General features: G+C 41.7%; 2 protein-coding genes across 7 annotated transcripts in view; one reads left to right on the top strand and one right to left on the bottom strand.

Moving 5' to 3' along the window:
* The window catches only part of COPS7B (COP9 signalosome subunit 7B), a 31,521-nt gene extending 23,015 nt beyond the window's left edge, over nt 1–8,506 (bottom strand). For 3 of the 5 annotated variants that reach the window (XM_076006043.1, XM_076006041.1, XM_076006042.1), the window contains exon 1: nt 630–1,300. In XM_076006043.1, coding sequence (XP_075862158.1) covers nt 630–824 — 195 coding nt within the window. In that variant the 5' untranslated portion in view covers nt 825–1,300. Of the gene's footprint in view, nt 1–629; nt 1,301–3,272; nt 3,515–8,232 lie in introns of those variants that run through there. The other 2 variants (XM_012735332.3, XM_012791627.2) reach the window with 2 other exon arrangements.
* A 291-nt stretch (nt 8,507–8,797) lies between these two features.
* PDE6D (phosphodiesterase 6D) overlaps nt 8,798–27,844 on the top strand; it is a 61,370-nt gene continuing 42,323 nt past the window's right edge. For both annotated transcript variants that reach the window (XM_012735334.2, XM_012735333.2), the window contains exon 1: nt 8,798–9,054. In XM_012735334.2, coding sequence (XP_012590788.1) covers nt 9,005–9,054 — 50 coding nt within the window. In that variant the 5' untranslated portion in view covers nt 8,798–9,004. The remainder of the gene's footprint in view (nt 9,055–27,844) is intronic.

The following is a 27,844-nucleotide window of genomic DNA, read 5'->3' as shown; positions in this document are numbered from 1 at the left end:
ACCAAAACTGGGTACCCAAGGCTTTAGTACCAACAATCATTACATCTCTCCCCAAGCAAAAAGGAAAAAAAAAAAATACCAACAATCAAACAAGCAAGCAAATAAAGCAAAATGGATTAATTCCCAGCTTTTCATGTCATATCTTTTAACAGGTCTTCTTTAGCACAACATTGCCCTCTTCCACAGGAACAATATACTCCTATTCATGTCGATCTCATGTTCAACAACAGTAAGTCTCTGCTATGTATGTCCCTGACCAATCTTCCTAATCTATATTGCACTGGAGGTTTTTTATCCCTAAGAATGCCTGAAACTACCCCTAGTAAACATCAGTCCATGCTTATAGCACTACTTTTTTAATTTATCAGGATCAATTCAATTTTTTACTATCTTTCAGATTATTGGCAACCCAATCTAATTTTACCCAAGTTGAGAGGAAAATACTTATTGAAAGGAGCCCAAGACATCATCCTTAATCTCTTCCTCTGCCCCACTAATTCCCATCCCTCCCTCAACAGGGTACCTCACAGGTTTGTGATACTTTAACACTGAAATTCCTTGGAAACATGGAGAATCATAGAAAGGCTTGGAACAAAGAAGACAGAGAATTGTTTGGAAACCACTCTTACCTCCTGCACATTGGCCAGCTCTAGCAGTTCTCCAAAAACATATACTCCAGGAGCCTCCAACACCTGGCTTATGAGAGCAGTGAGGGCTGAGCCACTGGTACCTTTGGCTAATAAAATAAACTGTTCCAGGAGGTTACTTGAGGGTTTCTGTTCACCTGCCATTCTCTGGCTTTGAAATCTGTCCAAAAGAAACATGTGTCAGTCATTCTTCCTTCTACTTTGCAAAGACTATGCCTATTTAATGCTGGATCAGACAAAAGAATACTTTAATTTTATAGTGTTCATATAGAAAAAACAGTTCCTGATTCCATACACAATTACCACTTTGTGAGATGGGTACTGTTCAACCTGGAGTTAAAGAGATCTTGTCCTCAATTCTGAGGTTTGAAATACACTTTGTGAAAGTTACTTCATCCCCATCTGCCTTTCTCCCAGAACCAACACCTTCTAAGTCCTTCAACCTGAAGAGGACCTAAAGAAACATGCAGGAGTTTTTCCGTAGCTGTTTATATCCACTCATTTATAGACTGTGCTTAAGAAACAGATGATATTGCCCATACATAAGGCACCAGATGTAAACAAAGCAATCAGTTACAGCTCCCGCTGTGTCATCAGAATCCCATCTATAGGCAGATGCAGACAAAGAAGACACAAAAAGCAGACAAGAAAGATGTCTCGGCCGGGCGTGGTGGCTCACGCCTGTAATCCTAGCTCTCTGGGAGGCCGAGGCGGGCGGATTGCTCAAGGTCAGGAGTTCAAAACCAGCCTGAGCAAGAGCAAGACCCCGTCTCTACTATAAATCGAAAGAAATTAATTGGCCAACTGATATATATATAAAAAAAAAAAATTAGCCGGGCATGGTGGCGCATGCCTGTAGTCCCAGCTACTCGGGAGGCTGAGGCAGAAGGATCGCTCGAGCCCAGGAGTTTGAGGTTGCTGTGAGCTAGGCTGACGCCATGGCGCTCACTCTAGCCTGGACAACAAAGTGAGACTCTGTCTCAAAAAAAAAAAAAAAGAAAAAAAAAAAAAAAAAAGAAAGATGTCTCATTTAATAAGTCATTTAAGCATAGGAAAAGGGGGGGATTGTGCTGAAAGATAAACAGCAACATATTCAAACTAAGAAAATACATTCTGTGTAAGTCCATGGGAAAAATCCCTCTATTTGGCCTCCTGATATGTGATATTTTACCAAATGACTTCAGAACTCATACAAAACCTCAAGAAAATAATAAAAAGATGTGGGAAAACAATGAAGACATTGTACTGCCAGCCCAAAGACATAAGGTACAGGAGGGTCTCTCAATTGTGTAGTCTAATTACAGGTCAAGTGTATGTGGACACATTGCATACTCTATAGGAGTCCCACATAAGAAGAGATTTCTCGGCCGGGCGCTGTGGCTCACGCCTGTAATCCTAGCTCTTGGGAGGCCGAGGCGGGCGGATTGCTCAAGGTCAGGAGTTCAAAACCAGCCTGAGCAAGAGTGAGACCCCGTCTCTACTATAAACAGAAAGGAATTAATTGGCCAACTGATATATATATATAAAAAAAAAATTAGCCGGGCATAGTGGCGCATGCCTGTAGTCCCAGCTACTCGGAGGCTGAGGCAGAAGGATCACTCGAGCCCAGGAGTTTGAGGTTGCTGTGAGCTAGGCTGACGCCACGGCACTCACTCTAGCCTGGACAACAAAGTGAGACTCTGTCTCAAAAAAAAAAAAAAAAAAAAAAAAAGAAGAGATTTCTCCTCCAAGAATAATACATATTGGGGCAGTGTAACAAAATGAAGGAAAAAAGATATAGTAGAGAGAAGCACAGAACAATTTAAAGAAGGATAATTCAGTGCAAAAAAAAAAAAAAAAGCCCTATGTTTTCCTGTGGAGGCAGGCACACAGATGGGTAGCCCTTCCACAGAATTAGAAAAACAAGCATGTTGCCTCACTTAGGGTTACCCAAAAAGGTCCTGTCAGAAACAGAAAAAGTGCTAGGCAACAAACGGTTCTAAGGAAGGAAAAGGAGAGGGAAGAAAACGAGAGAGTGAGAGGAAGAACAGAGGGGAAGAGAAGGGGAGGACTATGGGTAGGTGGTGGTAAGTAGAAGAGAAACAAAACCACTCTTCCAAGTGGACATGTGTGAAGAGTGAGATGGGATCTCAGCCAAGAGACTGAATGGAAGGAGATGAGGGTAGAGAGGGGTAGGGAATTGGAGAGAAACTTCGGTCCCTCCAAAAGATTTTGGCCTAAGGAGCAAAGCCTGTGAGGTCAGAGACTGTAAGGAGACGATGCTAGTCGCTTTCTTCTGGAGACCGGAGGAAGAGGCTAAAGACAGAGCGGAGATAAATTCCTGTCGCGGGGAGGGCGCTATTTTGATGGACTGGAGAGGGGCAAAAGGGCAGTTTTGGGGAGGTGGAGGAGTGAGGACAGCCAAAGTGCTGAAGGTGAGGGTCGCAAGGTGGGGTGGACTTCTGGGCGGACGGCTGGCTGCAAGCAGGGTCGCCGGCGTGGAGTAAAGAGCAAAGGGGCGCGCACCCCCAGGCGGGGGCGGGGCGGCACGGCCGCTGGCTTTCCTGGCGGCTGGCGCGAAGCGGGACAGTCTGGCCGAACCTGGCGCTCTGGCCCCGCGCGGCCTGCCCTCTCGCCATCCCCTACCTGTCCGTGCCACCTCTTGGTCCTCTTAGTCGCTGGCTCGGCCTCCCGGCGACTGCCCGCAGGTTGTCAAGCGTCCATGATCGGCCCGGCGTCCGGCGCTTTTCTGCCTCCGCCGACCCGTCGCCCGTGTGGTTCCCCCGGAAGCCTCCCACCACCGCACTTGCGTTCCGCCCACACAAGGTTCCCTGGCTGCGTTCACAGCCTGGGACCTCCAGTGGGGCGGGGGCCGGGGAAGAGGCTGCAGCCGGGGAATTGGGCGGAGGATCCGCAAGAGCGGAATGCAGCCTGGCGGTACTACGGTCCAATCGTTGCTATCAACGTGATAGGCCCGAATCCATCCCCTTAGGCTGAGCTTTCTCTTTCAGGAGCTCCCTATGGCGACTGCGAAACCCCAGAGTACGGAGACATGTTAAACCTAACAATTACATTTATTGAGAGTTTTTCCATGTGCCAGGTGCTGTTCATGCATTATCTCGCTGAATTCTCATAACTATGGCTTGCGATATTAGTCCCATTTTTCAAGTGAGTTAATTAAGCCAAGAAGTCCAAATGTCAGTAAGTGGCAAAGCCTACTTTGAAACCCAGGCTATCTGAAGCCAAAGACCATGTTCTTGACATCTATTCAGAAAATATTTTAAAATAAGCAAGACATGGGGTGAGCCAACAATGGTTCTATGACCAAAATGTCATTCGTAGCGTTGCATTTGGTGTTTACCAACTCCACTGGGAAGATGGCTAAGAAATGCCACATAACTGAACACTTAAACTGATTGTTTTAAAGTATACACCACAGACTTTCAGATCTTGAAGATGAGAACACAAGCCCTATTTGCCCCTTGTGCTTTAGAGTGCAGAAATCAGAACAGATGCAAAGGAGGCTAGCGCCAACCAATTCATTCATTTATTCAAAAAGTTTCTTAGCACCTATTATGTTCTAAAAAGTTCCATGAAGATAAACCAAGGTTCTTGCCCTCCAAAGTGCCAATGTGTTAAGTGCTATGAGCGATCTGACAACACTTTGGAAGCACAGAAAATAGATTGGGGAAGAAAAAACAGGCATTTTCCAGGCAAAAAGTGGAAGAAAAGGCAGTAGTGACTATAGTCACAGCTTGCACTGTGCAGCATATACTAATGCAGAAAAAAGACCTGGAGTGGCTTGAATCCAGGGTTCAGGGGTGAGAAGTGAAGGGTACAGAGCTGGAGTCAGGTCATCAGGGTTTTAGAATCCACATGCCAGGTACTATACCCAGTAAAAACCTAAGTAGAGCAAGTTCCTATCTTGGAGATCTCACAGCCCCTAGGGAGAAACAGGCCTGCCCAGCTGTGACAGAGGGTTGTCATAGGCAACCTGGGGGTACAGATAAGGCTCTCCTGACTGTACCCAGGGAAGAAATAATTTAGAGCAGGCTTCCAAAGGAGATAAGGCTTGAGTTGAATCTGGAAAAATGACAAAGGACATAAGCTAGGTGAAGGGAGTTTTATTTTATCTTAAGGATACTGGGGGACTATTTGGCTTTTTAAGCTGAGAAGAGGTATGAATAATTACAATTTAGAATGATCATGCTAGGTGCTATAGAATGGATTTGGATGTGGAGAGAGCTGGAGGCACAGAAACCCTTGAGGTAACTGATTTATTCCAGATAAGAGATTGTGAGATTTTGAACAAAGGTAGTGACAGTTGGAGATGAAAAAGAAAGGACATTGCTGGAGATCTTTGTTTTTTTCCCATTTATTTTTTATTTGTATATAGTCACGGAGTACAAGTACAATTTTGTAACATTGACATATTGCATTGTGGTAAAGTCAGGGTCTTCAGTGGAGACTTTCAGACTCTAGAATCTGTAAGACTTGATGACCAGTTGAATGCAGGAAAAGGAAGGGAAGGAATCCTAGATATCATCTAGGATTCTGGACTGGGAAGCCAGAGCTATCTGGAGCTGGTGTTCAGTTAACATGGAGGAGGAAGGGAAAGTTTGGGAGCAGGAGGAAGACAACTGAGTTCTGTTTGACTCATAAATATTGCAGCAATGCCTCTATTTCCTCCAAAATGACGTGCAGACTCCACGGGTGCAGTTAGAGACTTTCATAGTGTGCCTCCCTCTTAACTCTTCCAGCTGTGTCTCACCCCATCTCCTTCAGAGCCCAAACTCCCATGTCCAGCAAGACTTAGTCCTTCCCTCTCAGACACCAGGCCTATGCTCACACTAGCTCTGTGCTCTTTTTTGCAATGTTCTTCTCTCATATCTGCCTGCAAGAACCCTACCAACTATATAGGTAAAGATTTCTTAAATTCAATGTAAAAAGCACTAACCATAAAAGAAAAAACTGAATTACTGCACCACATTAAAATTAAGAATTTTAGGCTAGGCACAATGGCTCATGCCTGTAATCCCAGCACTTTAGGAGGCCAATGTGGGAGGATCACTTGAGCCCAGAAAGTTGAGACCACCCTGAGCAACGGAGTGAGACCCCATCTCTACAAAAAAATAGAAAAATTAGCCAGGTGTGATAGAACATGCCTGTAGTCCCAGCTACTCAGGAGGCAGAGGCAGGAGGATCGCTTGAGCCCAGGAGTTTGAGGTTGCAGTGAGCTATGATGACACCACTGCACTCTAGCTTAGGCAAGAATGAGACCCTGTCTTAACAACAGCAAAAAAAAAAATTAAGAATTTCTGCTTGCCCAGCACAGTGGCACATGCCTGTAGCCTCAGCTACTTGGGAGGCTGAGGCAAAAGGATCACTTGAACCCAAGAGTTCAAGGCTGTAGTGTATACTATGATTGTACCCATGAATAGCCACTGCACTGCAGCCTGGGCAACATAGCAAGACCCTGTCTGTAAAAAGCAACAAAAAAATTCTGTTTAAAATGACACCAGTGAGAGAGTGAAAAGACAAGCCACAGCCCTGGAAAAGACATTTGCAAAACATATATCAGACAAAAAACTCCATATCCAGACTATGTAAAGAACTCTAAATCAGGCCGGGCATGGTGGCGCATGCATGTAGTCCCAGCCACTCGGGAGGCTGAGGCAGACTGTAGTCCCAGCTACTGGGGAGGCTGAGGCAGAAGGATCGGTTGAGCCCAGAAGTTTGAGTTTGCTGGGAGCTAGGTTGACGCCACAGCACTCTAGCCAGGGCAACAGAGTGAGACTGTCTCAAAAAAGAAAAACAAAAAAAAAAAACCTCTAAATCAGTAAGACAGACAGCCCAAATTTTAAAAGTAGGGAAAAGACTTGACCAGGCACCTCACAAAAGATGACATTCAAATAGCCAGTAAGCATATTAAAAGATGCTCAACACATCAGAAAAAAATATAAATAAATACCTTAAGGAGATACCACCTTTAGCCAGAATAGCTAAAATTACAAAGACTGACAACAAACACTCTGTGTTGAAAAGCATAACTAGAACTCTTATATTGCTGGTAAAGGCATAAAGTTGTACAAACATTTTGGAAAACTGGCAATACCTACTATCACTGATCATATGTATATCCTCCTCTCCTGAAAATGTGTGCTCTTGTTCACAAAAAGAAACATAAGAATGCTCATTGAAGCTTTGTTAATAATAGTCCAAAAATGATTAACTCAAATGTACACTAACAGCAGAATAAATTGCAGCATACACACACAATGGAAGCCTATTCAGCAATTAAAAGAAAAAGCTACACACAACATGGGTGAATCTCACAAAAATACTGATGAATAAAAAAAGCCAGATACATACTATACTGTACATACTCTGTGATTACATTTAAGTAAAATTCAAGAACAGACAAAACATCTATGGTGATAAAGTCAGAAGAGTGGTTATCTTCAGATGTGAGGACAAAATACTGATTGGGAAGGAGCACAAGGTGTGCTGGAAATGTTCTATATCTTGATTTGGGTAGTGAGGACAGGAGTGCATACGTATGTGAAAATTGTTCCCTTACTGTATGTATGTTACATCCCATCAACAAAAAAATTTTAAGATAACATTTTTTTAACATAGAAAAAAATCCTACCTATCTTTCAAGTTCAAATGCCGCCTCCTCCATAAAGTTTTGCCAACTGGAGTAAACCTCCCCATTAAGGCCTCGGTAGCATTCTGATGTCATTGCTTTTACCCAACTTATTACACTCCATCTTGAATCACAGTGTAGTCTCCTTATTTCCCTAAATAGATAGTTATCTTCCTGGTGTCAGTGACCATGTCTTTCACCTTTTACCCACTTAATGCCTGACAAATAACAGAAGCTGAAAACATGTTTGTTGAATTACATGGAAGAAAAAATTGGATGGGTGCCCAGATGGGTGAAAGGGATGACAGGAAGAGGAAGGAAGGCCAAGGAAAGGACATAGGAGGTCTCCAAGGAAACCGTGGCTTACACTGCAATTTTACCTACTTCCTGAAATCACATTAAATGTCACCTTCAGTGACAAAGAAAGAACAAAACACCAAGTCCTATCTAGTCTGAAGATAAACAAATATCACATTCCCTCACTTGCAAGAAATCCACCAAATAAATGCCACCTAACCTCTGAGTGTTTCAACTCTGGATGGGAAAACTGTTCATCAAGAATAATAATCACATTGCCATGCTGCTAAAAATATCACCTCCTTAGTGTGGTGCAAAGAGCCCAGACTCCAAGTCAGCAGACTTAGGGCCGAATTCTAACTCTGCCCCAACTTGCTGTGATATGTGGCCAATCACTTCGCCCCTCTGGGCCTCAAATGTCTTCACACGTAAAAACAACAGGGGTTGGATTAGCAAATTCTTTAAAGTCCCTTTCTGTATTGATATTTTGAGTATACAACCCATAATTCTCCCGGTTCAAAGCAAGAACACACCAGAAACCCCTGCAAAACACGTAAAAGGCGCCTCAGACCAACAAACAAGCACGATTTAAATAAGTCATTTTGTTATATTGTCTTTCATGGTTTCATCAGAGTTTTTGTTTGTTGTTTTCAGCCTTACCATGATTTGCAGAAGATTTCTGAGTTCCATGTTAACAGAAGTAAACTCTCTGTGGGCTGTCATCTTCTCATGAGGTTGAGAAGGGTCTTCCTGCGTGGTTTCAAGTCTCGAGATTCAGAAACCACCAACTCTGCAGGCGGGTTTATGAATTTGCGCACACTGCGCGGCACAGTGGAGTCTAAGTTACAGAAAACCGGAGCGCAGGGACTGCTGGGATTTGTAGTCCCTGGGCCTCTTTGTGGTGTGCTGGGATCTGTGGTCCCCTGGGCACTCCTCTGGGATGCTGGGAAATGTAGTCTCTGTCACATCGCTCAGTGCCACCCGCTGTCGTCTCAGATGGCTAGTGTGCTCAGCGGCGGAAGCAGGCACCTCGAGCCTCTGAAGATCTCAAGCCAACCCTCCGCTGGGGCAAACTCTAGGCAACAACATCAAATGAGAATTTTGTCCTATGGGACTTCCCGGGGAGGGCCCACCCCATTGACGCTCTTCGTCCCTGCGAAGCCGCTGAGCATTTCTATTGGCTTATCAGGATGCCAATCGTCGAGGCAGGCTGTCCATTGGCTCCAGGACTGGCGCTCCGAAGCTAGGGGGAAGGAGAAGGGATCAGGAGCGGGAGCTGAGGGGAGGGAAAGGCCGGTCCGGGTCTGGCCGCTGTTGCTGCTCGCCCGACGTCTCCAGGCCCGGCTCCTGCTGTGTTATCAGCTCCTGGGCACCGTGGGAGAGAGGCTCCGACGACCAGAGTGGGAGAGCCACGGGCGGCGGCCGCCGCATCATGTCAACCAAGGACGAGCGGGCCAGGGAGATCCTGAGGGGCTTCAAACTGTATCCGCTCGGCAGCAGGGCGGGGCCGGGAGGACTTGGGAGGCGGCCGCTCGCTGAGGAGACTGGCCGGGGGCGGGGGCTGCGCCAAGTGGGCGCTGGAGAAGGAGGGCAGCCGGTGAAGATTGGAAAGGAACGGTGTGCTGGGCCCCCGGCGGGAGGCGGGCACAGGGGCGTCCTGAGGGAGAAAGGGGACGTTGACGGGAGCCCCGGGGGGTGGAGGTGAGGGAACCTGGGGGACAGGGCTGAGGGAGGCGCCGGGCTTCGGAAGCCAGTGCCCGAGAGGCCGGCTGGGTTTGGAGCTCCGGCCGGCACCCAGAGGCCAGAAGTGGGCTGCGGCCCACAGGGAAGGGCTGTGAGGGCGCGGTGGGCATCTCGAAGCCTAGTTGCCTCTTTGGCGGGAAGCTGACCGCAGGAGCAGGGAAAAGTGATTTTGTGTGGGACAAAGGCAAATGCTTGTGTTAAAGTCTCTCAGGTCCCCTACCCTATCCCACCCGCGTCTTGTTTCCACAACTTTTCCTCACTTGTGGCTTCCTCCAGGGCTGGAGTAGTAAAGGGAGACGGAGAAAGAGAAGTCTATGATCGACCTCATCTTAACCGTCTCTTGGCTTTTTGAGGCATTGAATGGTCTCTGCTTCACCCCTCAGCTCCTCAGTTTTCTTTCTAGCAAGATGAGGACCATGAGCTTGTGTGTGCCTTGTGCTGGGACTAAAGGTATCTTTGCTGGCTCCTTTTGGAGGGGTTAACGCCCGAGCTTCGGTGGAGCTGTCCAGCAATGATTTGATGTCATTGGGACAGGTAGGATATAGAAATCATTGCCTCAGGCCTGTTGTGGTGTCACTTTTGCAACCTTCTCTCTTTAATGTGGTAAGAAAGCTTTGTGTTGTTAACAGAATGTAAGTCTGTAATCATACGATGAATATGAAAAGTGCGATTTTATATATTCCAATTTTAAATTCTCCTGCTGACCTTAATCTCTTCTCATATCCTATGTATAGAGTATAGAATATTCTTAAATTCCTCTCTCAGTGAAAATGTTGTCATCACTATAGGGCTCCTCCGCAGGAGGTTTAGTAAAACAGTTTTCTGAGCTGCCTGTTGTATTTTTACAATGCCCATTTCACCCCTGCAAATTTTAATTGCTTTGCCACAATCAGAAACCAAGTTGGTAATCAATTTTAGACCACAGTACAAAAAAGGTACAGGAAGTTTTGGATGTACAAATTAAATTTTTTCAAATGGAAACTGACCTGCTGTGCTTTTTTGAAAACTGAAGGCTGGGTGGCGGCTCACACCTGTAATCCTAGCTCTCTGGGAGGCCAACGCAGGCAGATCATTTGAGTTCAGGAGTTCGAGACCATCCTGAGCAAGAGGGAGACCCTGTCTCTACTAAAAATAGAAAGAAATTAGCTGGATATCTAAAAATACATATGTAAAAAAATTAGCCGGGCATGGTGGCACATGCCTATAGTCTCAGCTACTTGGGAGACTAAGGCAGAAGGATCACTTGAGCCAGGAGTTTGAGGTTGCTGTGAGCTAGGCTGACACCATGGCACTCTAGCCCTGGGAACAGAGTGAGACTCAGTCTCAAAAAAAAAAACAGGCCGGGCGCTGTGGCTCACGCCTGTAATCCTAGCTCTTGGGAGGCCGAGGCGGGCGGATTGCTCAAGGTCAGGAGTTCAAAACCAGCCTGAGCAAGAGCGAGACCCCGTCTCTACTATAAATAGAAAGAAATTAATTGGCCAACTGATATATATATATAAAAAATTAGCCGGGCATGGTGGCGCATGCCTGTAGTCCCAGCTACCCGGGAGGCTGAGGCAGAAGGATCACTCGAGCCCAGGAGTTTGAGGTTGCTGTGAGCTAGGCTGACGCCACGGCACTCACTCTAGCCTGGACAACAAAGCGAGACTCTGTCTCAAAAAAAAAAAAAAAAAAACTGAAGGCTGTATCACCTTTGCATACTACCATGTGTGATAAACTTTCTGTACTTTTATGTGTTTCTCTTCATAATGGAGCATATAAGTAGATAGGAGTGACTGAAGTGTTAGTAAAGCTAGGACATGGATTTTATTTTTCCCTTGAGTAATTTATTGTGTTGCTTAACATGTCTGCTGTAGATGGTAAACTAGAGGCTATGGAGAATTTCAAGATTTCAGAAGAAATGGTTTTGTTTAATTGGAATTAACATATTTCTGAAAACAAAAAAAGTCTTTATAGTGGCTTTTGAAAACAGAAAATTTGAGCTTGTCACCTTCAGTCTTTGCTCTTGAACCTATTGAGCAAGAGTCCAAGGTAATAATATGGAAAAGAGTAGAAAGCAGAATCTGTGTCAGCCCACCAGAAGGAAAAATGAATTAACCAATTCAATGATGTCAGTGTATCAAGAAACAGGCTTTGGCTTGGAATGCTAACACTTTCAGAGGCTGAGATGGGAGGATCTCTTGAGCCAGGAGTTTGAAACCAGCCTAAGCAACATAGCAAGACCCAGTCTCTACAAAAAATTTTTTAAAATTAGCTTGGCATAGTGTCATGTGCTTGTAGTCCCAGCTACTCAACAGGCTGAGGCAGGAGGATTGCTTAAGCCCAGAAGTTGGAGGTTGCAGTGAGCTATGATGATGCCACTGCACTCCAGCCTGGGTAACAGAGTGAGACCCTGTCTCCAATAAAATAAATAAATAAATAGAAAGAAAGACAAAGCTTGCCCTGACCTGATTAAATCCTGAAACACAAGGGGAAACAACAGCTGCATAAAAAAGTTAGCATGGAAGTAAAGGAGTGCTCATCCTCAGGTACCCTTTATTGACATCTGAGGATTAAGAGAGAAAAGGAAAGCAGGAACTTCAGGATATACTACTATCTTCAGGAAAAAATAAAATTAATGTTTTAGTAAGAAACTACCTAACCTTTTATTCTGTAAGTGTTTTTTCTGAACTTTTCTGTAAGAATAGCTTGTTACTACAAAAAGAAAGCACCATTATGTCCTACCACCAACAGTGTTGACAATAGTCAATTTTCCACATAGATTATTTCAGTCTTTTTTATTTTTGCCAATTTGGACAACAAATGATATCTTATTTTAATTTGCATTTTGTATTTATTTTAATTTGTATTTAATTTGTAGGTATTCTTTATATATTTTAATGTCAATCCTTTGTTAGGTATGTTGCAATTATTTTTCTCTTGATATAATGCTTGTTTCCTTTTTTGTTGAACAGAATTTTTAAATTGTCATTTTAAATTTATCATTATTTTCCATCTGGGCCAGCCGTGATGGCTTACACCTGTAATCCTAGCACTCAGGGAGGCTGAGGCAGGAGGATCACTTGAGCTCAGAAGTTTGAGACGAGCCTGAGCAAGAGCGAGATCCCGTCTCTACTAAAAACACAGAAAGAAATTAGCTGGACAACTAAATATATATATATAGAGAGAGAGATGGAGATATGTAAAATTAGCCGGGCCTGGTGGCGCATGCCTATAGTCCCAGCTACCTGGGAGTCTGAGGCAGTAGTAGGATTGCCTGAGCCCAGGAGTTTGAGGTTGCTGTGAGCTACTCTGATGCCACTGCACTCTACCCTGGACAACAGAGTGACACTTCGTCTCCAAAAAATATATATTTTCCATCTGGCTTTTGCATGTTGTGTCTTGTTTAAGAAGACCTTCTGGCCGGGCGCGGTGGCTCACGCCTGTAATTCTAGCTCTCTGGGAGGCTAAGGGGGCGGATCATTTGAGCTCAGGAGTTCGAAACCAACCTGAGCAAGAGCGAGACCCCGTCTCTACTATAAATAGAAAGAAATTAATTAGCCAACTAATATATATAGAAAAAATTATCCGGGCATGGTGGCGTATGCCTGTAGTCCCAGCTACTCAGGAGGCTGAGGCAGGACAATTGCTTGAGCCCAGGAGTTTGAGGTTGCTGTGAGCTAGGCTGATGCCACGGCACTCACTCTAGCCTGGGCAACAAAGTTAGACTCTGTCTCAAAAAAAAAAAAAAGAAGAAGACCTTCCTTATCCCAAGATTAATTAAATATCCTCCTATCTTTTCTTCTCTTTTCAATGTTTAGCTCTTTAATCCACCTAGAATGTATTTATGCATTTGGTATGTGATAGAAATCTAACTACTGTTGTTTGGATAGCCAGTTGTCCCAGTACTATTTTACTAAGTATTAATAGTGTTAGTCCATCTTTTTCCCACCGTTTTGAAGTGCTGTCTTTGTCATATACTAAATTTTTGTTATATTATACATGAGTTTATTTTTGGAATATTTCTGTTTCATTGATTCATTTGTTCTCCTGCCTGTACACATTTGGTTTAATTGTTACAGTTTTATAGTATGATTTAGTATAATTTACAGTCAGATTGGTCTGTCATGAACAGAATATGTGTGCTTAAAATCATAAGATCTGTATAAGTATTTGTGTCCCTTTTGTGTGTGTGTGTGTGTGTATCTTTATTGTGTCCCTTTTATTCACACAGAACCTTGCCTATATCCCCATAATAGAAACTCAATAAGTATGAATTACATATGCATAAATCAGGTATAATACAGTCTGAGAGAACTCAGTATAAGCCTATGTATTTGCCGTAAGTTATTTCAAAAATAAAATATTTGTAAGATTTCTTTCCTCATATCACTTCCACCCCATCCCACTTTTTTCAGCTCATACACATTAAGAGCCTTGCATTTCTTTCTTGTTTGTTAAAAGTATAACATTTCCCAATTGTATACTAAAGTTATGAATGAAATATTACTTGGGAAAAAAACGTGATTTTCCTACACAGGTTGTGGATTTTATCACTCCTCATTCTGTTCACTCAACAAAGTTCTGTTGGGTGACTGTTATATATGGGGCACTCTGCACTTGAAGGATAAAAAAATGAATGAATCACGTTCCCATCTGTCCAGAGGCTTAACCATCTTTATGTCTATTTAGAAGAGATATCTTAAAAAGCAATGCTTTTTTTGTTTCTTTGTGGTTTTGTTTTGTTTTGTTTTGTTTTTTTGAGACAGAGTCTCACTCTGTTACCCAGGCTGGAATATAGTGGCCTCATCACGGCTTACTATAACCTCAACTCCTGGGCTCAAGTGATCCTCCTGCCTTGGCCTCCCAGAGTACTAGGATTACAGATGTGAGCCACTGCTCCTGGCCCCTAAAAGCAATGCATTTTTTTTTTTTTTTTTTTTTGTTTTTGAGACAGAGTCTCACGTTGCCCAGGCTAGAGTGAGTGCCGTGGTGTCAGCCTGGCTCACAGCAACCTCAATCTCCGGGGCTCAGCGATCCTCCTGCCTCAGCCTCCCAAGTAGCTGGGACTACAGGCATGCGCCACCATGCCCAGCTAATTTTTTGTATATATATTTTTTAGTTGGTCAATTAATTTATTTCTATTTTTGGTAGAGACGGGGTCTCGCTCAGGCTGGTTTCGAACTCCTGACCTTAAGCAATCCGCCCGCCTCGGCCTCCCAAAGTGCTAGGATTACAGGCGTGAGCCACCGCGCCCGGCCAGCAATGCATTTTTTAAAATAGTATTTAATTTTTCTGTTACAAACTTCAGCCACATAGAATGACCTCTGTAAATATTTAATATAACCTTTTCATGTAGCTAATGTTTAGTATATTTGCTTTTATAAAAATAAAATTACAATTATTATTTTATAACTTACTTTATTCATTTAATAATAAATTTACCATGTTCATAATTTCCAAAGAAAAATAGTGACTTTCACTTGCTTTCAGTGACACAGCTTTGTCACAGTACTCTTATATTAGCTTTCTAGTATAATCTGGAGTGTACTGTTGTCTATTCGAATTACTTTTCATCAACATAAATATATAACTTTATTAAATTAACACCAAGAAACTGACAGACTGCCATAAGAAAGATTATACTTTTTTTTTTTTTTTTTGAGACAAAATCTCGCTCTGTTGTCCAGGTTACAGTGCCCGTGGTGTCAGCCTAGCTCACTGCAACCTCAAACTCATGGGCTCAGGTGATCCTCCTGCCTCAGCCTTCCGAGTAGGTGGGACTACAGGCAGGTGCCACCACACCCAGCTAATTTTTTTCTATTTTTAGTAGAGAGGGGGTCTCACTCTTGCTTAGGCTGGTCTTGAACTCCTGAGGTCCAGTGATCCTCCTGCCTCAGCCTCCCAGAGTGCTAGGATTACAGGCATGAGAATCAAACTTTTTTGTTTTTTGAGACAGAGTCTCACTTTGTTGCCCAGGCTAGAGTGAGTGCCATGGCGTCAGCCTAGCTCACAGCAACCTCAGACTCCTGGGTTCAAGCAATCCATTTGATAGATACCAATTACTGTCTATATAGGCTACAAATACACATAAAGCAAATAAGTGTGCCGTTTTCCCCCAAAGGTTGTCCACATTGAATATTACCAATCTCCTAAATTTTTGTCAATTAGTTGGGAATAAAGATATTGTATATTGTTTTAATATACTGCCTCAGCCTCCTAAGTAGCTGGGACTACAGGCATGCACCACCATGCCCGGCTATTTTTTTTCTCTATATATTAGTTGACCAATTAATTTCTTTCTATTCATAATAGAGACGGGGTCTTGCTCTTGCTCAGGCTGGTTTCGAACTCCTGATCTCGAGCAATCGGCCTGCCTGGGCCTCCCAGAGAGAATCATACTTTTATGATTTCATTATCTTTAATCTATCTGGAATTTGCTTTGGTATGCGGTATGAAGTAGTGATTTAGTTTTTTTCTTTTTAAAAAAAATTTAATTAATTGTATCAATTTATTTATTTATACTCCTGATATGAATATAATATCCAGAATATAAATGACTGCCTACAAATGGATAAAATAATTATTTAACTCAAGATGGACAAAGGATATGAACAAACAGTTCCCAGAAGGAATAAAAATGACTAATGAATAAATGAAGAAAGGCTCAACCTATTAAAACAATATACTATATCTTTATTCCCAACTAATTGACAAAAATTTAGGAGTAGTGGGATTGCTGGATAGAATTTTTATTTATTTTATTTTATTTTATTTTATTTTATTTTATTTTTGAGACAAGATCTCACTCTGTGGCCCAGACTGGAGTGCAACTTCCAACTTTCAGGTTCAAGTGATCCTCCTGAGTAGCTGGAGATGTGCACCATGACACCTAATTTTTTTTATTTTTGTAGAGGCAGACAAGGTCTCACTCTGTTGCTCAAGCTGATCTCAAACTCCTGGGCTCAAGTGAACCTCCTACCTTAGCCTCCTAAAATGCTGGGATTATAGGTGTGAGCCACCACATCCGGCCTATATAGGATTTTTTTTTTTTTTTTGAGACAGAGTCTCCCACCACAGCCTACCAGAGAGTTAGGATTACAGGTGTGAGCCACCGGGCCCAGCCTTTTTTTTTTTTTTTTTTTTTTTTTGAGACAGAGTCTCGCTTTGTTGCCCAGGCTAGAGTGCCATGGCATCAGCCTAGCTCACAGCAACCTCAAACTCCTGGGCTCAAGCGATCCTTCTGCCTCAGCCTCCCAAGTAGTTGGGACTCCAGGCGTGCGCCACCATGCCTGGCTAATTTTTCTATATATTTTTAGTTGTCTGGCTAATTTCTTTTTATTTTTAGTAGAGACGAGTCTCACTCTTGCTCAGTCTGGTCTTGAACTCCCGAGTTCAAACAATCTGCCCAACTCACCCTCCCAGAGCGCTAGGATTACAGGCATAAGCCACTGTACCCAGCCCTATTTAGGATTTTTTTTTTTTGAGACAGAGTCTCACTTTGTTGTCCAGGCTAGAGTGAGTGCCGTGGCGTCAGCCTAGCTCACAGCAACCTCAAACTCCTGGGCGATCCTACTGCCTCAGCCTCCCGAGTAGCTGGGACTACAGGCATGAGCCACCATGCCCGGCTAATTTTTTACATATATATATATCAGTTGGCCAATTAATTTCTTTCTATTTATAGTAGAGACGGGGTCTTGCTCTTGCTCAGGCTGGTTTTGAACTCCTGACCTCAAGCAATCCGCCCGCCTCAGACTCCCAGAGAGCTAGGATTACAGGCGTGAGCCACCGCGCCTGGCCTGTATATATATTTTTAGTTGGTTAATTAATTTCTTTCTATTTTTAGTAGAGACAGGGTCTCACTCAGGCTGGTTTCGAACTCCTGACCTTGAGGGATCCGCCTGCCTCGGCCTCCCAAAGTGCTAGGATTACAGGAGTGAGCCACCGCACCCGGCCTCCTATTTAGGATTTTTTTTTTTTTTTTTTTTTTTTTGGGGGGAAGTAAACAGCGAAGGAACCTATTTAGGATTTTTAAACAGACATTCCTGCTTTTGCTTTTTAGGAGAAATTTGAAGTACAATTAGATACTTCTAGTCTTCTTCAGACCTTATAAGTTTCTTCCTAGGATTATGTATATAGTTGGTAGTGAAACATTGTAGTAACTTCTAGAGAAACCAGACAGAACATGGTAAAGCTCTCTCATGGTAAAGTTGTATGTCACTGTATTTGATAAAGGACTAACAGTGGTACTAAGGCTTGGCAGTTCTTGGTTCTTTCTAGGCTTGACCTCACTTTTGCCTCATGGGCCTCAACTTGTTAGCATTCTGTGTCCACAAATGCCCATGTTAAGGAAGGACTTCACTTCTGAATGTATAGACCTGTCCCTCCCTATTCCTGAGCTTTAACATCATAGGAAGAAATTTTAAAGGTCATTTTGTCCAGCAGGCTGACTTTTCTAACCATTGCTTGAATTGTCAAGGTTTCAAAAACAGTTGCTTTTGACCTGCTGATAATTTTGAAGCTGGGACGAAAAGCAAATATGTTTTCTTATAGTCCAATATCCATAAAGATCTCAGTGGATTGGACTAAAGAAGCACACTGTTTATGGCAAAGAAGGTGATAGTCACACTGTAGGAACACACATGAGAGCTTGTTTAGTCAACAGTGAAGGAGGGCAGGAGAAAGTGGAGCTGGTCCTAGGAAGGGACACTTGAAACATGTCATATGTTCACTAATTGTGGAACTGAGGGGAATTTAACCTAAAGATGAAAAGAGTTAGACAAGGGACATCAGTGTTCTCTTTTAAAGTTTAAGAAACTGTTCTAAAGAGGAAAAGTTAAATGTTTGCTGTATGGCTCTCAGAGGAAGTATAAGTCTCAGGAGTACAAATTACAGGGGACAGAGTTTAGCCCAGTTTCTAACAAGTAGAATTACCTGAAAAAAAGACGTTTTCCAGAAAGTATTTTAAGCAGCAGATGGATGCCTGTATTAGAGTAGATGATCTCCAGAAGTACTCTAAAATCCTTTTCCAATACCGAAATTCTTTGATTTAGTGACAAACTTTCTTAGTTGACAATGACTTTTTTCAGTAAATATTTCTATTGAGATAGGATTAAATAAAATAAGCAAAACTTTTTTTGTGATTTAATGTAAAGCATCTAATATTGTTTCCTTTTTGTTTTGGGGATAGCTCTTTACTTAGGCCCTCAGTATTGATGAATTGTTTTGTTTAGTTCATTGTTGATACACTAATTCAGAGTCAAGAAGAACAGTTGCCTCTGAATTTAGACAAAAGTCTAGAGAACTAAACATAAATAGCTCTAATATAAATAACACTCTAAATAGAGCTATAAGAGGAAAAGAGGTGGCCTAATAATATTTGATATTCCTATACAGGTTTTCAGTTTTTCAAAGAACTTTGATATATTAATGCATTATCACAACAACCCTGTATATTATTATCTCTACTTTATAGTTCAGGTAATTGAAGATCAATGACTCTGTAACGGAAATAAAGGCAGAACTTTAATTTAAATCTTGTTTTGTCTTTCTACAAAGTCCATGTTTGCTACAGTATACCATCATGCCTCTCTGGAGAATTTGTTTTTGTCGCATATTACTGAATTTGAGTTTAAAATTTTTCTCAGTGTTTATTTTCACTTGAAAATTATTTTCTTCTATTATTGTCATATCCCCTATATTATTCTTTGTTTTTCCTCAACTCTCAGGTACAGGGGTCAATGTTCAGCCCAGGATAATGCAGAATTTTTCAACACTTAGAGTTACCTGGGAAAAGAAAAAGACATTTTCAGATATTATTTAAGCAGCAGATGGGTGTATTCTTGTTTTCATATTTTTTTCTATCTTAAATACAGCCCTCTGTAGTCAAGAGATGGTCATTCATGTGAGTCTCATTAGCAACTTTAATGATGATCAAACATAGGAGGTTCTTACCCAAGTCTGATAAACACAAAATTGTGTCCATGTAGTTTTGGTTTTGTTTTTTAACATTCATTTCAGACATCTTGTAGTGTGCCCATACAGTTTTGCCAGTAAAGTAACTCCCAAGCATTATTCCACAAGGAAATGGTCTTCAAATAAGTAATTCAGATCACCTCATTAATAGGAAAAGAAGGGAGAATATATCCCTCATATAATCCCTTTGGATCTTAGTAGATAAGCTGACATTTCCTTGCTTTCTTCAGAATAAACAAGGCTACCTGTGACAAGCTTATTTCAGTTTCATTCTGGAATCTTTTCTTTAAACTTCTATGAAAGGTATCAGGTGAAAGTATACTGTAAGTTTTGGAACCAACTCCAGAGTTCCTGGTACAAGGTGTTATACATTTAGGAGTAGTTTTAAAGATTCCTTTATATATTTATGGATTAGGATAAGAATCTAAGAGAGTATGTCCTTTTCTCTAATTCTATGATAAAAAAATGTAGATGGGCAAATTGTAGGATAGTCATAACTATACTATCTGTGGCACTGCTATCTGGGTGACTATTCTGTTTGGAAAGTGTGGTTCATGGACAGGTCACTGCTAAATGAAAGATTAAGAAAAAGGGACTAAATCTGAGAATCTAAGCACTTTCATGAATTAAGAAGTGAGAAATGCCTTGACTGATTTTGAACAATCTTCTATATGAATAAAGACAGGACCCAAAAGAGCTGAGTTCTGGTTCTTGTGCTGCCACTTACTGGCTATGCATTCAGTCATCTGTTAACAGAATCTGTAGGTGGCAGATCATCTGCTGAACCCAAGAGATAGAAAAATGATAACCAGTTTCCATGTCCAAATAACTTTTACTGTATAAAAGAGAGATAAAGAGACAATAACAATCAGAATATAATGTGTTAAGTGCCTAGTAGTATTAAGTGCTATGGAAACTCAGACTACTCAAACAATGACTACTGCTGGGGGGCACTGTGGAAGACTTCAGAGTTGTCATTTGAATAGGATCTTAAAAGATGAGTAGGTGTTGAGTAATTTAATCTTTAAGATACTAGGGAGTAACAGAGAAGGAAAGTGATGGCATGAAAAATGAGAGAGGAGAGTATTTCAAAAGTGAGTGTGAGCCAAAAATGAGGAAAAACGAGGATCAAAAACAAGTCCTTGATGTTGCTGGAAATTTTGTTCATTTAATAAATATTTGAGAATCAACTGAGAGTGTCATAATACTTACAGGTCATTGTGATCTTTTTAAGAATAATAGATATTTGAGGAAACAAATTATAATCTGGTAAGATTAAAAAATGAGTAATAGATAAGGAAATAGAGTCAGCAAGAATGATTGCTCTTTCAGGAAATCTGATGATCTAGGAAAGCAGAGATTAGGGGAATAGCTTGAATGGGTAGAGAGAATAATTTATTACATAGTGAAAATCCCCTATTTAAAGTATCTGACTTTGCAAGTCAGTTAATATATGTAAAACAAGGATAAGGCTTGCTATATCTATCTGATTTACAGAGATGTTATGAAATTTGAATGAAATAATACATGCCAACTCACTTTAAAAACCATAGCTTCGGCATGCAAAATCCTGTCGAAACCATAGCTGTTCAAATGTATCATGCTTGCTATTACATTATTATAATCATTATTTATATTTACATTCCAGCTTAGACATCTGAAAGGTTTTTTTCACAATTCTGGTTGTGAATAATCCATGACTATTGGAGTGACAACAGAGGAAACTCCCTAGATGACTCTTATGTCCCCTTTGAAAATCAAAATCATCTTTTGCTTTGGTTTTATTTTTTAAAAGACTTATAATTTGAGGAAGTTGATTTCCCTCTGAATACTGTAGCATTTTTTAAAACTAGGTGAAATTCAAAAATCTCCGCCGGGCGCGGTGGCTCACGCCTGTAATCCTAGCACTCTGGGAGGCCGAGGCGGGAGGATTGCTCGAGGTCAGGAGTTCGAAACCAGCCTGAGCAAGAGTAAGACCCCATCTCTACTATAAATAGAAAAAAATCAATTGGCCAACTGATATATATAGAAAAAAATCAGCCAGGCATGGTGGCACATGCCTGTAGTCCCAGCTACTTGGGAAGCTGAGGCAGCAGGATCGCTTGAGCCTAGGAATTTGAGGTTGCTGTGAGCTAGGCTGACGCCACGGCACTCTAGCCTGGGCAATACAGTGAGACTCTGTCTCAAAAAAAAAAAAAAAAATCTCCAAATATAGATTTTGATAGGACTCAAGGCACTAGCCCTGTGCCTCCAAATAACATGAAAGAAACAGTGGCTCTTTGGGGAACATGCTCTTGGGAAAGGGCCTTGTATTATCTCTTCTTCAATCAGGAGGTGCTGGGAAACAAAAATGCAAAGAGAGTCTCTAAGAATCTCTTTGGATATGTCTCTTCTGCGTGTTTCTGACCAGTTTCAGGCACATAACTGTATATGTTGGTAGGATAATGGACCTACTAGAAAAAGAAAGGTTTGTTTCATTGTTTGACTTTGCTAGTGAGAAGACTGTGTTATGTTTCAAATACTGATCTTTTTCTCATTACTAAATTACTTACCTCCACTGTTTCCCAGGCCAGTTTGAATTTTGATTGTATACTTTCCAAGCACAGTAACTTTGCCAGCACCAGAGTATTGTTTCACAGGGATATCACCACTGATTACAGTGCTGCATATTATGTTTCAAGGATACTGAAACCTGGGTTCTCAGGGATCCATTTATATTTTCTTACTTTGTGCCCCATAAATGGGAGAATTACCAGGAAATTATTGGGTGGAGAAATGTTTAAATGTCCATAAATTAGAATGGGTTCTTAAGAATGTACTAAAAGGATGCTCTGTATAAGTAACACTATGGCAGAAAAAGCATAGAATGAGGGCTTTGACAGAAGTGGTATTTAAGAATTAATGAAGGGCTGGGCGTGGTGGTTCACGCCTGTAATCCTAGCACTCTGGGAGGCTGAGGCGGGCGCATTGCTCAAGGTCAGGAGTTCGAAACCAGCCTGAGCAAGAGAAACCAGCCTGAGCAAGAGTGAGACCCCCGTCTCTACTAAAAATAGAAAGAAATTAATTGGACAACTAAAAATATATAGAAAAAATTAGCCAGGCATGGTGGCACATGCCTGTAGTCCCAGCTACCTGGGAGACTGAGGCAGAAGGATCACTTGAGCCAGGAGTTTGAGGTTGCTGTGAGCTAGGCTGATGCCATGGCACTCTAGCCTGGGCAACAGAGTGAGACTGTCTCAAAAAAAAAAAAAAATTCTAGAATTCTCTTTCAAGCTGAGCAACCAGAAAGCAAGGCTCATTGAAGAGTGTCTAGGAGACAACCAGGATAGCTGCTTTCAGGGTTCAGCAGGCTATAGAAAGGGGAATATAAATCTGGAGCTCAGCAAAAACCAAGAAACAAACAAACCAAAAATCCCCACTCTCCCTGAGGAAAACAGGTAAGGCAGTCAGCTGAATTGCAAGTAAAAACATATTAGAATTTAAAAGTCCATTCTCCATTGTTTGAATTCATGAATGATAGAGTACTTGTAAATTATATATGGGCATGCGGCTCTGAGTAATTTCAAGGTTAGTAGATTTTTCAGCCAAAATGGTTGACTAAGCATATAATGATATATGCTAATGTCTACCATAGCTGATCAGAGGACTATGAGGCAAAATTTCAATACCAAGGTCACAGGCATAAAGAAAAACCTCTTCCTCTTCATTCCTTTGAGGTGGAAGAAACTGTAATGACTAGCAGTAAAAAGAAGGGGGAGTTTCTATTGGTGGTATCCTGAGTATTTTTGTCATAGGAATGCCTTTTTTGCTCTGCTTTCCTAGTTTGTGGTTGTGGCTTTTCTTCTTTTTATCTCTATCTTTTAACACTGCCATTATGATCTCTCCCCTCTAAAACTGTCCTCCTTGTTCACTTTCTGAACTCATTTCTTTCTCTGATTTCCACCTTCATTAATTCTTTTTCTTTTTTTTTTTGAGACAGAGTCTCACTCTGTTGGCCCCGGCTAGAGTGCTATGTCGTCAGCCTAGCTCACAGCAACCTCAAACTCCTGGGCTCAAGCAATCCTGCTGCCTCAGCCTCCCAAGTACAGGCATGCACCACCATGCCCAGCTAATTTTTTCTATATATTAGTTGGCCAATTAATTTCTTTCTATTTTTAATAGAGACGGGGGTCTCGCTCTTGCTCAGGCTGGTTTCAAACTCCTGATCTTGATCGATCCTCTCACCTCAGCCTTCCAGAGTGCTAGGATTACAAGTATGAGCCACTACACCCAGCCAGAGAATTCTAATAAACCCTTCCAACTTGCTCTCTGATGCTTAGTGTGGTTCAACACATATTTGAGTGCCAATTATGTGCTGAGCACTGAGAAGTGAAAGATAATACAGTGTCAGTGGAATTTGCCTTGGAAACTTATATATACACAGAACACTCTGATAAGTAGTATGACATAGGTAGTGTCAGGCGGCTAGAATAGGAGGTGACACTGGAACAGACAGAGAATGGTATGGATGACAGAGGCTGGACTCAGTGTCTTCCTCTGATAAGCTTTGATTTGTCATCTTGACTTCTTCACCCCAGACATATAGCAATTTCTTATACCTGTTGGCCTCCTGGTTGCCTGTTGATTTCCTGTTCTTTTTTTTCTTTTTTTTTTAAGACAGAGTCTCACTTTGTTGCCCAGGCTAGAGTGAATGCTGTGGCGACAGCCTAGCTCACAGCAACCTCAATCTCCTGGGCTCGAGTGATCCTCCTGCCTCAGCCTCCCAAGTAGCTGGGACTACAGGCATGCGCCACCATGTCCAGCTAATTTTTTGTATATATATTTTTAGTTGGTCAATTAATTTCTTTCTATTTTTAGTAGAGATGGGGTCTTGCTCAGGGTGGTTTCGAACTCCTGACCTTGAGCAATCCGCCTGCCTCAGCCTCCCAGAGTGCTAGGATTACAGGCGTGAGCCACCACGCCCGGCCTGATTTCCTGTTCTTTATTAAAATGTCCTTTCTGTTGACACTACCTCCCTATTTCATCCTTCTCTATTGTCCTTTTTTTAAAAATCAATATTACCCAAACCTATTTACAAATCCTAAACTTTATATGTTCCTCAGAAATGTGTATGTCTGAGGATGGACAGACTTTCTTAATTGGACATTCACATAGGACTAGACTGACAACTTGTCAAGAACAGAAGTCTTGTTCTTCCTAACCCCTAGAACGATGCTGCTTAAACTATTACTGGCAAAGAACCCGAGGTTTCCTTCTAACCCTTCACAGATTGATATTTTTGTAAGATACAATAAAATGAATTATTAGAAAAATGACACAAAAGTAAAAAAACTATTACTAGAATCAACAAATTACTCTGCTGAATTACTGTTAAAAATTGTAAACACATGTCACAGACCAGCACCAGTCTGGATCACATTCTGAATAGCTTAGCTGTATAATCCCCAATACAACTTGTGCCTGACACATAGTAGTACCACCTCGATACATGCTGGGATAATAAATACGTCAATGAGATGGTTAGAGTGATTATAGTAGTAGGCAAGGAAAAAAGGACAATAGAAGCCCTCTTTAGAGAGTTGGAGGGAAATGTAAATAGTACTACAATAATGTTACCCTCCATGTACAACAAACTTTTTCTCATCATTCTCTCTGAACATTGACTCTTTGACTCTCTAGCAAGGTAGATAGATACATACTAATAAATCCCTGTGAGAATTTCTGAGAAATACAGTTTTGGTCTTGCTGAATATGTAAAACTTACTCTAAATGACTGCATAAAGATGCTAACCTGCTTACCTGAACTAGCTCTCATGAGCAGATCTACGGTTAGCTAGGATTGATTTCAAATGTTAACACCTGTTCTCAAAACCAATGCATGGGCCGGGCGCGGTGGCTCACGCCTGTAATCCTAGCTCTTGGGAGGCCGAGGCGGGCGGATTGCTCAAGGTCAGGAGTTCAAAACCAGCCTGAGCAAGAGCGAGACCCCGTCTCTACTATAAATAGAAAGAAATTAATTGGCCAACTGATATATATATATATATATATAAAAAATTAGCCGGGCATGGTGGCTCATGCCTGTAGTCCCAGCTACTCGGGAGGCTGAGGCAGAAGGATCGCTCGAGCCCAGGAGTTTGAGGTTGCTGTGAGCTAGGCTGACGCCACTGCACTCACTCTAGCCTGGACAACAAAGCGAGACTCTGTCTCAAAAAAAAAAAAAAAAAAAACCAATGCATGTCTCCATGATACAATATAGACCAGAGGTCCTCAAAATTACGGCCCATGGGCCACATGCGGCCCACCGAGGACATTTAACCAGCCTGCCGGGTGTTTTTGCCCCCACTGCCTGTCCTGCTTAGCAGCCGACTTGTCCAGGACCCACAGTGCGCATGTGTGGAATGTGCGCCGCACTCTCCAACGGTCAGAGGGACAGTGAACTGGCCCCCTGTTTAAAAAGTTTGAGGACCCCTATAGACCATACTGCCAGATGCTTTCCCTGAGATTTTGTTTCCTCTATGTCCTCAGATTAGTTGACTAGAGTAAGAAATCTTTTTATCAAAACTTTGAAATGAACAAACAAGTCTTCTATGTTAATTATTTCAGGTTGCTTACAACATTGTAAATCTTCAGTTCTTAAAACCAAATTGTAAGTTCTTGAATCCTCATTAGATAAAGAAATTAATGTTATCATTTAGGAATGGAAAAGCAGGGAATCTTTTAATATTTTTTAATAGTCACACACATAGCTGTACTCAAAGGAGATACTTAAGCTCAAAATATTTAGATGAGATTGGGTGCGTTCAGAGTGATATGGCCATAGATTAAACTCAGAATATTTAAACAGAACTTAAAATAGGAAATTTTTATTATCATAAATAGCATTTTGTTTCCAACTTGAATTAGTATGGCTTTGATAACTTGATACTGCTCATATCTGCAATCTCAAGACTTTGGGAGGCCAAGGCGGGAAGATTGCTTGAACCCAGGAGTTCGAGGTTACAGTGAGCTATGATTGCACCATTGTACTCCAGCCTGGGTGACAGAGGGAGACCCTGTCTCTAAAAAAATAAAATAACTTGATAAACCTTTCTTATTTTTACTTTTTATTTATGTAGGCCACCTCTGTGATCAGATCATCCTCATTCTTTACTAAGCATATCCCAAGACAACATTGTTAAGAAGGGCAAAAGGACCATTTCCATGATGTATTTGCGGAGTCTGCTTGCCTTTCTCACCTTCTCATCAGTTCCTTCAGCTCTTCTAGCTCTGGAGGCATGTCCTCACAAAGGTACTCAGCACCTTGCAGTTGCCTGAAACCACTCTCTTCCCAAGGGTATGTAGTGTAGACAGACCTCTGTCTGAATGCTAGCTATATTATTTACCAGCTGTGAGTTCCTGAGAAAGGTATTTAACCTCTGGAAGTACCACTGTTTCATGTGGGTGTGATTATTAAATGAGATAAAATTGAAAAATAGAGGGGTTCTTAGCACAAGCACTTGGCATGTATTTTGAATGTAGATACTCAAATATTAGTTCTTTTTCCCTGCCTCCTGTTTCTTTGAGGACTACCTTGAAGCTGTGAATATAGCTACATACCAGATAAGGCTGGAAATATTGTTCACTTTTTCCCTTATGCTGTCTACAGTTATCAAGTTAAGACTGTTAGGAAGCTAGCCCCTGAGAAATGCAAAGGAGTTAAGACTTTTTAAAAATCTGCATTGAGAATGAAGTATAGGTTAAGAATTATTGACCTTTATAGCCACTGTTAGGCTAATAGAATCACTTGGATTTTCCTCTGCCTTTGGAGATTTTATAGAAACTCAGAAGAGAGAGTAAAACCTCAGTCTTAGACTCATTTCTGTTCTCTCAATTCTAATGTACTCAAGGACCGGGTTGTCAGGCAACCCTTTTTTCCTTTGAATATAAAAGAAACCAACCCCTCAAATGGCACTAGATCTGTTACTTGGATATTGTTGTGGCTTTATCAATTTTGTATAGTTTTATGGGGTTCAAAAAAAAATCCAATTTCTGGAAAGCGTGCCTGAGCTAGACTATAGTGTCTCTAATCCTGCAATGTGTCCTCTTTGTAAATATGCCTTTTCCACCAAGGATATACTAAAAAGATCAAGAATCAGGGACCCGGCCGGGCACGGTGGCTCACGCCTGTAATCCTAGCACTCTGGGAGGCCGAGGCAGGCAGATTGCTCAAGGTCAGGAGTTCAAAACCAGCCTGAGCGAGACCCCGTCTCTACCATAAAAATAGAAAGAAATTAATTGGCCAACTAATATATATAATATAAAAATCAGCCGGGCATGGTGGCACATGCCTGTAGTCCCAGCTACTCGGGAGGCTGAGGCAGTAGGATTGCTTGAGCCCAGGAATTTGAGGTTGCTGTGAGCTAGGCTGACGACACGGCACTCACTCTAGCCTGGGCAACAAAGTGAGACTCTGTCTCAAAAAAAAAAAAAAAAAAAGGTATCCTGTATCCTGCAGTATTTGGAAGTGCCTTTCTTGCCTCTTTCCTGTAGGGACTACTTATCTTGTATCATGAGTTTAGGGATCATGACTTATTCA

This window comes from Microcebus murinus, chromosome 8, assembly GCF_040939455.1.
Source record: "Microcebus murinus isolate Inina chromosome 8, M.murinus_Inina_mat1.0, whole genome shotgun sequence".
NCBI lineage: Eukaryota > Metazoa > Chordata > Mammalia > Primates > Cheirogaleidae > Microcebus > Microcebus murinus.
The sequence above is the reverse complement of the archived record's forward strand: the minus strand, read 5'-3'. Positions and strand labels throughout refer to the sequence as shown.